The sequence below is a fragment of the Taeniopygia guttata genome, chromosome 8 (genome assembly GCF_048771995.1).
Source record: "Taeniopygia guttata chromosome 8, bTaeGut7.mat, whole genome shotgun sequence".
NCBI lineage: Eukaryota > Metazoa > Chordata > Aves > Passeriformes > Estrildidae > Taeniopygia > Taeniopygia guttata.
Window position 1 is genome coordinate 23,542,777 of NC_133033.1, and position 9,674 is coordinate 23,552,450.

The 9,674-nt window shown below is 48.9% G+C and overlaps 1 protein-coding gene across 1 annotated transcript in view; it reads left to right on the forward strand.

The window, feature by feature from the left end:
* Positions 1 to 5,050, forward strand: part of LAMC1 (laminin subunit gamma 1) — a 66,362-nt gene extending 61,312 nt beyond the window's left edge. Inside the window, exons 24-28 of the mRNA XM_032749673.3 lie at positions 73 to 187; positions 533 to 732; positions 951 to 1,109; positions 1,602 to 1,701; positions 2,068 to 5,050. Of these exons, the coding sequence (XP_032605564.3) occupies positions 73 to 187; positions 533 to 732; positions 951 to 1,109; positions 1,602 to 1,701; positions 2,068 to 2,324 (831 nt within the window). The 3' untranslated portion in view covers positions 2,325 to 5,050. The remainder of the gene's footprint in view (positions 1 to 72; positions 188 to 532; positions 733 to 950; positions 1,110 to 1,601; positions 1,702 to 2,067) is intronic.
* The last annotated feature ends 4,624 nt before the right edge of the window (positions 5,051 to 9,674 follow it).

Below are 9,674 nucleotides of genomic sequence, written 5' to 3' on the forward strand. Positions count from 1 at the left end.
TGCTTTTTCGTGCACTTACACAATTGTCCTTCAGAAAGTGGGAATACATTGATACTTGTCATATCTCCTCAGACTGCAGACCAGCTGTTGGCACGAGCAGATGCAGCAAAAGCCCTGGCTGAAGAAGCTGCTCGGAAGAGCAGTGGCACGCTACAGGAGGCCAATACCATTCTCAGGAACCTGAAAGGTAAAGAGGAAGCACTTGGAGTGAATCCTTCAATTCCAGGGTGACAAGTCACTTGGCAGTAGGATATTCTGGTTAAAGAGGCCCTACTGTTGCCCTTATCTGAGTGTTGGGTGTGTTCTTTTGGCTTGTTTTTCTTTAAAGAAAAAGTATAAGCTTTTTCAGGGACCAGAAAATTCCTTTTAACTTTCTTATTTAGCATCAGAAGATGTGCAATAGGGAGAGCTGATGCCAGTTTACTCTTCATCCCTCCAATGTCAGGGCAGCAAAGCCTTGGGTAGCTTGGTCAAAGGAGCATCCCAAGGCTCTTCTGGAGCATGTGATAAGGATCTGCTTTGCCCCCCTTAGACTTTGACAGGCGGGTGAACGATAACAAGACAGCAGCTGAGGAGGCACTGAAGAAGATCCCTGCCATCAGCCAGACCATTGCAGAGGCCAACAACAAGACTCACCAGGCAGAGCTGGCACTGGGCAATGCTGCTGCCGATGCCCGTGAGGCCAAGGCCAGAGCAGATGATGCTGAGAAGATTGCCAGCTCTGTTCAGAAGGTGGGTCTGCTGCAGCTCGCCCCCACTGAGACCCTGCTGTGTGATTGCATGAACTCCTCTTACAGTGGTTCCTGGTGAGCCCCGTGTGCTCTCTGCTGTATTCCCCACTGCAAATGCAAAATATGGCAAGATAGGAAATCAGTGCATTTTTATGAGAAGGATTGAAGGAAGTTCTGCACCTTCACATTTTTCCATCCTCTCCCACCTGTTGGCTGCAGAGTGCTGCTGCTACCAGAGCCGAAGCCGACAAGACCTTTGCTGATGTGACAGGACTGGCCAGGGAAGTGGATGACATGATGAAGCAGCTGCAGGATGCAGAAAAGGAGCTGAAGCGGAAGCAGGCCGATGCTGAGCAGGACATGAAGATGGCAAATGAGGTAAGTACTGCTGGCAAGTGGCAGCAGTGGCTAGAATCTGCCTTCTCCCTGCTGTCCTGGCAATGAAGGCTTTCCTCCTGCTCTCCTCTTGCAAAGACAGTGCTGGGTCCAGCCACTATTCTGACTCTTCCAAGCTTTAAGTGGGACTGAAAAGGAGACAAGTTCTGGTGCGTTAGCATAGGCTCCCTGCTGAAATTTGAGAGCTTTTCCTTTTATTATAGCTAAAACCTGACTGTATAGCCCTATTGATTCCATCCTGCCCTTTACTGTAAAATCCTGCTCAGTTTTCAGGGATCCTCATCCTGAAATACTCATAAAACTGATTGCTTGAAGATTGTCAGTCTTCTCCCCAGCCCTGTGATAAAGATCTTTGTGCAGGATTGCTACCCTGGGGTGAGAAGGCAGTGATGTGGTGACTAAGTGCAGAGGAGAGGCCACAGTTTTGTAATCCCTACACCTGTTTTGTGCTCTCATTTTTTTTATATCCTACAGGCCTCACAGGCTGCCCAGGAGGCAGAAGACAATGCAAGAAAAGCTAAGAACTCCGTGAACAGCCTGCTCACTGTCATTAATGACCTGTTGGATCAGCTAGGTAGGACTGTCTTTAATGTGCTCTATGCCTTTGAGTGTTTCCCTGATGTGTGCTGGCTTTCCTGCCAGTATTGTTTGAGAAACTAGATTGATCTGTTATCTCTTGAAATAGGATTTGTGTGGTTTTGGCAAGGACTTGGGGTTTTTTTCTTTCCTGAGTAGCCTCAGAACTTGTTTAGCAGTGGTCTGTGTTGGTTTTCAGCAAACTGAAGACTTCTAGAAGCAGTGGAGATGTCTCCCATTTGGTTGTTCCTGTTTCAGATGCTAGAGATGGCCTGATGGAGGTCTGCTCTGGGCTCAGCTGTGTGAGCACCCACGGTGTCAAAGGGGTTTTAATGCACTTCCCTGTTCGCTTCTGGTTTTTCAGGGCAACTGGAGACAGTGGACTTGAACAAACTGAATGAAATTGAAGGTACCCTGAACAGTGCCAAAGACCAGATGAAAGACAGTGACCTGGACCAGAAAGTGTCTTTCCTTGAGAGAGAAGCCAAGAAGCAAGATGATGCGATACAGGCCTACAACAGGGACATTGAAGAGATCCTGAAGGACATTAGCAACCTGGAAGACATCAGGAAGACTCTGCCATCTGGCTGTTTCAACACCCCGTCCATTGAGAAACCCTAAGGGTGCGCTGGGGGTGGGGGGAATCGCCCTGGTGAGTGGTGGTTCAGCCATGGAGTGCCTTAACACACGTTACCTTCTCCAAATCCCCAACTCTTCGCTGCTCGCAGCCACTGTTTCCTTTCACATCAGGATAAGTTGAAAGTTTTTTTTTTTTCTTTTTGTTGGTTTGGTTTTTTTTTCCCCTTGGTTTTTTGTTTTGTTTGTTTTGTTTGGGATTTTTGGGGGTTTTTTTTATTTGTTTGTTTCTTTGGGGTTTTTTTTGAGAAGCAAATTAAATATCCGTCTTCGGGCATCAAAGGGGTTTTTTTATATAGATTGTTTTCCTGAGCACTCCACATTTGCCCCTTCCTCAGACACAGTTTCCCTTTGATTAGTGCAAGGATGAGAGATGCTCTGGACTCTTTATACTGTGGTTCAGAAATAACCATGTGAGCTGTATACAGCAAGGCAAAACTAACACAACTTTCTCTCCTGTCTTCTCTCTTTGACTGTAAAATCCTCAGTCCTGGAGCTCTTTGTCCCTGTGAAGGAAGGGGATGGCTACCAAAGTATTACTGTAATGGCCAGTATAGCTGCACTCAATTCAGATCCTTCTTCCCAACTTCTAACCCTGTGAATTCATTTTTTTCATCATTATGTAGTGGCCAATCCAACAGTGTTGGTAGCCTTTGGCAAAATAGTTGAAGCCTCTTTCTGAAATGCTTTCTGTGATGATGCATTGCTGTGAGCAAAAGGCAGCCTCTGATTAGGGATCTTTGGGAAGATGGGATACTGGTGGAGTGGTGGGTCTTGCCAGCCCCACTTCTGTTTTGTGGAGAAGTTTTGGGTCTGGTCTGAAAGCTGCTACCTGCTGGCTAGTCCAGACTGCCAGAGTGTGGAAGCCATGAGCTGCATTCCCATCGTTGCTACTGAATTTCCAGAGGATCTGGTTTTCTGGGCTTGGAATGTCAGACCAATGAGTTTGTTGAAGCAGGACGAGTCCTGCTGAAGAGGAGAGCTGCCATCCAGAGAGTTCTGACAGCTGCACTGGCCTCCATGCTGAATGTCTTTGGGTGGGGAAGGAAGGGGGCACATCAGTGGAAATGGAAAGGTCTTTTTTATCTCCCCCTCTTTTTCCTGAAGGAGGACAGTGAGATTTGTATCTCTCCATCCATTGCTCTGGCGTTTTGCCTGTTCTAAAACCAGGAGGAAGAGCTGGAATTTCCTGGTGCCCTCCTTTCTTTTTGCCTCCAGATCTCCCAGTCACTGTAAAGCTGCCACAGCACAGGGACCTCAGGCCAGGCTCGGGTGGCAGCTCTGCCTTTACACCACTCCCACGGCTTCCCCGCAGGCTCCCTCCCCAGGCAGTGCTCGCTGCTGCTGGACTGGGGGGAGCCCCCTGCTCCCAGACAAGAGCATCCTCTGCAGCTTCCTCCTTGCCTCCAGCCTGGCATCCCTCCCCCTTTCCCTGAGATCCAGTATATAGCTATCCTTAAACACTATGCAACTTTGTACGTTTGCGTAGCGGGGAAGAAATTATTATCTGACACACACTGGTGCTATTAATTATTTCAAATTTATGTTTTTTGTGTGAATGTGATTCTATTTTTTTTCCATTTTTTATCATGATTATAGTGTGAGGAAGTCTCTCGTGTGTGTGTATGTGTGTGTAAATATACTCAGCCAGATTTCCAGAGTGGCACAGCCTGGCCTCCTCTATGTGCTTTCCCCTGTAGCCATTGGGGCAGCTGCACCATGTATCGCTTCTCTCTGTATCATTCCCTTCAAACTTGGGATTTCTCCTAGCTGGGCTCCTGCTTGTTTCCCTCTACTGTATCCCCAGCACCCATCCATAACCACTTTGCCTGTCGGGTGGATGCTTTCCAGCTCTGTCTCCAAAGCCAGCCCTGCTCCCCATGGTGCCTGCAGCACCCAATCCTGTGTCCCTTGTCCCCTGGGATGCTGTGCCAGGAGTGGAGCAGGGGCTGTGGCTTTGCAGCTGAGCTGTGAGGAGCTGTAACGCTGTTGGGAGACCGGACCAGCGCTGAGGTGGTCAGAGAGCTGCATTTGGGGACATCTTGATACCACTGTGCAGGGCAGGAGGCTTGGTGCAGGTAGTGCTGCTGGGCAGGGGGTGTTCCCAGCAAACTCTGCATGGCTCTTGTATCGCTTCCCTTAATGATTGTGGGATTTCCCTCCTGCCTGGAAACACCTCTGGAGGAGAGCTCCCTGTGCCTGCACACACAGGGACACTGGGTCGCTCTGGGAAAATAGCTGTGACCACATCACCTCTGCCAAGGCTGTGAGAAGAGCAGATGTGTGCATGCCCTGGGTAACCTCAGGCCTTAGGTTTCCTGCTCTCTTGTGTTTTTGTTGTTTTTTTTTTTTCTTAAGCAGTTTTTAACAGAATTTTATTTTTAAATAAAAAAAAAATCTTTATAAGCGATCTGTTAATCAGTACTGCATTACAGCCATTATTCATTGTATAAGTCCAGTTATTTCTTTACGTAATGTGATGATGTGACAGCTGCTGGTGGAGTGCTGGGTGTCATGGGTGACACGTGACATCCCTTCATCACCTTATTCCTGACTGTGGCCCCCTCAGTATGTGCCTTCACTCCAGCTTTTTTTGCCTTAATCTGTGGTCTTGCTGTCTGGGGCGGTGAACAAAATGCAACACTTGCAGTTTTTATGTATAAAACAGTATTTCTTATTTATAATAAAGTCTGAATATTTGTAACCCCTTATACCTGGGAATTCTGTTGAGTATTACTTTATTTTTCATGGTAGAATATTGTTGGTCATGTGTCTCAGTTGCAAGAGACAACTGTTCTACCTCTTGCTTCTTAAACAACCTGGTTTGGTATGGGGAAAAGGGAAAAGAAACTTGGAAATGTGGTGGGATACATATCACAAGGATAATGGTTTTTCCCTGTGTCCACTGCTCCACTGCCATGGCTGTGATGGATTTTAAGCTGCTGGTTTTCCAGGGCTTAAAAACATACTGTGTTGTTGGTGCTGATGCTGTTGGAGTGGCACTGTCTTCTTGGAAAGCCCTGAGGACCTGGGGGGAGTTTATTTGTGCTGTAAGGGAAAAATCCTTTTTACTAAACCAGTAGAAAAGGATAGGGATCCTGGGAAAAGGAAAAAAAAAGTGAATAAAGAAGCTGAAATTACTGTGAACTGTTGTTCCTGGGTCCTGTCTCCCAGAGCCTGGCCTGAATGAAGCAAATTTTTAAGGACAGATTGCAGTGATAAGAGACTAGGCTGTTCTGCATTCACACTTTTCTTACAGCTTCAGCTGGATTTCTGTTACTTTTCTCAGCAGAGGAAAATGCACAGGTCTCATTAACTTGCATCAGAGCTAATCCCATCTCAGTTGGTAAATTCTTATTATTTTGCATGTCAGCTTGTGTACTTTCGACCTTTCATTCTTCAGTTGCCACTAATGAATTTGTTTTCTAAAATATGTCTTTTTTTTCCCTTGCCAATGTTTTTGTGAAGCAAATCCCAGCTGGTAAAACCTGGCTGAGGTTTCAGCTGGACTGTGGGGAGCAGTCAGGGAGCAATTGGGTGGTGGGACAGCTCTGACCTTGCATGGGCTGTAGGTTGACATGGAGCCTCTTACCATTTTGAGGTGAAAATGCTTAGATTAGGAAGCAAGTCTGTGTCCTGTATTTTATCTTCAGGATTTTTATCTCCAGAAGTTTCTTTGGGCATTGTGCAAATGTGTCTCAGAGGTGATGTTGAAGGAGGATGAGCCACGCATTGGTGGGGTTTTCAGAGGCAATGCTGGAGGACAGAGGAGGATGGCAAAGTAAGAGGAACCTGAGGAGATACTTCGAAATCGTTCTGAGGAGGAGCAGGCCCAGCTCCAAGGGACCATATGATAATGGCTTACAGGTTGCTAATCTGTTCTACCGATGTTTTGAAGCCCAAGTAGAGATGCCCTCCTCAGATACTCTCAGTGTAGCCAGTGCCCGACATGATGGCGGGTGGGGAGGCACCTTGCTGAGCAGTGGCCAAGCTGGGAGCCTTTATTCTCCTTCAGTTCCCTGTTAGTTTTCTCACTGACCAGGTTCAAGCTCCATCCTCTCATGTGCTCTCTGGATGAGCAGGAGGCTGGCAGGGGACAAGGGGCCTGGTGAGAAGGTGGCAGCGGGGAGGGCTTGGACAGACCTGAGCTGGGTTCCCTCTCCTTTCTGGGGAGGACAAAATGTTACAGGTTATAAAATGCTGGGAACTGCCTGAAGGGAGATGTCTCTGGTGTGTTTGTGTGGATCTGAGGAGGTGGAGGAGGTCTTACAGCTGTCACATTGAGCTGGCAGTGTCCTATGTGCCCCATCTACAGCTGTGACATGTTGGACCACGTTCTGGTTAATTATTTTATGTAGTTGGCTGATGGCTCGACAGTTTCAGTGTGCCCCCATCCCAGAAACATCAGAAATGCCAGGTAGAAGTTATCCCACAGAGGCATGGGGACAGAGAGGGGAATGCATTTGGATGGCAATGCCTTCTTCCTTCATCCCTGTTTGTCTCACCCCTCACTGGGCCGGGCACAGGCAAGGCAAGGCCAGACATGACAGCACTTCCTTGCTGTGCCCCTGCTGCTGCCCTGCCCCGCTTGCTCACTGCTGGCATGATCCCTGCCTGCCTCTGCCCATCCCGCTGCAGCTGCTGCCTGAATGATCTCTGCTCCACTGGCTCTGGCTGTCATGAGGACTTCTTCCCAGGCACCCAAATGTCAGAGGAGAGACTGAAATCCAGGCTCCATCGCTGCACTGGTGTTTGGTGATACCAGTGCATCATCATCACTGGTTTTCCATACTGTGAGGATTTCCTCCTGGATGATGTGGCGGATCAGATGGAGGCTTGAGGATGCAAGGGTTGACCTGGGCTGCAAAGGCTCGCAGCATCGTGGTGTTCATCTGGCATAAGTCACCAAAATGGGTTTTCTCCCTTGCTTACATTAATAAAACCACTCCAGAGTTTTTACACATCCATCACTTTTCACCAGCAACCATTAGCAAAATTTAGATTATGTTGTTTCAGACTGGTTTTGGAGTGGTTAATTCTGCCACAGCCACATTGTCAAGGTCTGATGAACTTGTGAGCCACAATGATCTGCCTGCAGGAGCAGCTTTTTTGGCTCTGTTGGGAATGAACATAAAACATCTTCAAGAAGGACTTTTCCTGTGTTGCAGATTAAAAGACAGGTTTTCCAATGAAACAAAACTGCTTCATTGCAGTGTCTGATGGGCACAGCTGTTCTTTATGCCTCCCTGTACTTAAACTTTTGCTTACTCTAAAAGGTAAAACATCTCTGGAAATCATGTTGGTGTGAGACCTTTTCTAAAGTGTGCTGCCATAGGGACAGGTTGCAGTGGGACATTTGCTCTGTGGAGGGTGGTGGGCAGCTGCTCGTTGCAGATCGGATGTGTTTAGAAAATCAGGGCCCCAGGAAATACATTGCTGGTAGTCTCATGGATGTGGTTTTCAGAGGTCCTCTTGAAGCACGGTGGCAGATGGCAAGGTGAGGGCAGTCTGAGTCAATCAGCAGAGGTGACTGAGGAGCGAGCTGTCACGGCCTTGTTTGCACTGGTGGAATGAGAGGCGGGGTGGCAATGGTGAGATAAATGGGATAATGTGGGGGAGACAGATAAGGGAAAAGCTTCCTCCTGGGGAGGGCTGGTTTTCCAGAAGTCAACCAAGGAAGTGGTCTGGGTGAGGTCTAAGGGAACTGCTGTTATGGACCATGCTGCTGGAGATGACCTTCCCGAGCAGAGGGCTGTCAGCAGGTAGGAAGGACACAGCAGAGGTGTTGTGGGCAAGTGTTGTACTTAAGAACAGAAGGGATTGTGTCTCCATAGAGATATGAGTGGATCCTAAGCACTCTGAATTGGTAGGAACACCGTAAATAATTTTATCTCACGTGAAAAGTAGTAATGAAAACCAGATAAAAGAACCTCAGATGCCAAAACTGACCATGCCACTATTGTGTTTGGGAAGCCGTGTTCCTTTTTGTGAGCTGAATTAAGATCCAGCAAGTGAAATGAAAAGGAAATCTGCTGTTTATAAAAGTGAGTTGACTCAATCAGCAGAGGCAGGTACAGTTGGCAAAGGGAGGTGCAGAGATGTGGTGTGTTTGGGCTGGCTGTGCCCATGAGATCACCAGGAGCCACAGAGGAAAGCCCTGTGAGTCAGCTCCAGGTGTCTGGAGTGTCTGGAGGCTGTGGGGCAGTGTAAGAGGCTCAGACAAGGAGCTCAGCGTTAATCACCCTGGACTGTCAGGCCTCAAGTGAGCAGCGTGTCGCGCCTTGGATTGAGTTTGAATCCCTAATGCAGAAGGGGACCTAAAAGGCAACTTGTGTCTCTGGGGATGAATTTGTTAGGTATTTTCATTCTGTGTAAAGGTGCTCCTGGACTACTCATAGTCTCTTGTGCCAGAAGTCTCATGGCATTAGACAGGGGAGCTGCTGTGATGCAGCAGGAGGACCCATCCCTCACTGTGCCCCTCTGATGGGGCTGCTCTCACAGGCCAGGTGGATATGCTGGAGTCCTGCCTGTCCTGATGTGTGCAGGCTGTGGAGAACCCCTGCCTCCAGATTGCTCTATTCCCTTGTAGAAGTGGTCATGTCCTCCTGCAAGGCAGAGGCAGGGAGTGAGGTGGCACTGGCCTTCACGCCTTGGAAGGGTGAAAAGGTGTGTCAGCTTGTCAGCTACCCTTGAGAACAAAGTGCTAATGGACCTGGGGCTGTGGAGTTTGGCATCTTCCTGGCTCTGTCTCCAGCCTCAGACAAGCGTTTGTCCCCTCTCTGTCTCCACTCCTCATCCTTCTTCTAGCATAAAAGTGATGTAGTAGGTGAGGCCAAGGACCCATCTAAGGTCATTTTCCATCTCGGGGATAAAAGCAGGTAAATATCTATGTTGATTTCCACCTCCATCTCATTTCTAGGTCTGGGCATTTCCTGAACTTGATGATTACCTGGTAAATCCAAATCAATCTGCTTTCTGGGCATTTATTCAAGCTGATCTCGGGTGTGTTTGCATCCCCAGTCCTGCTGGTCACCTGAGATGAGCCCTGCTCTTGGCAGGTTGGCTGGCCGGACCTGGCTTGCGAGCAGGCAGCCCCCATGCACCTCCCCAGGCTTCCTGTGAGCTCATCCTGTTGAGTTTTGCTCGCTGCGAGCCTGGGGCGTGCCCGGGCAGCCCGGCTGAGGGGCACGGGGCTGGCAGGAGCCGCCGCTGTGTTTGTTCGCTGCCGGGCTGCGGCAGAGGGTCTGTGGGTGCCGGGCCCGGCGGGGCGGGCGCCGTGCGCGCTCCTGGGCCGGGCTCCCGCCGTGAGTCAGCCCGCGGCCCGGGCCCTTCCCC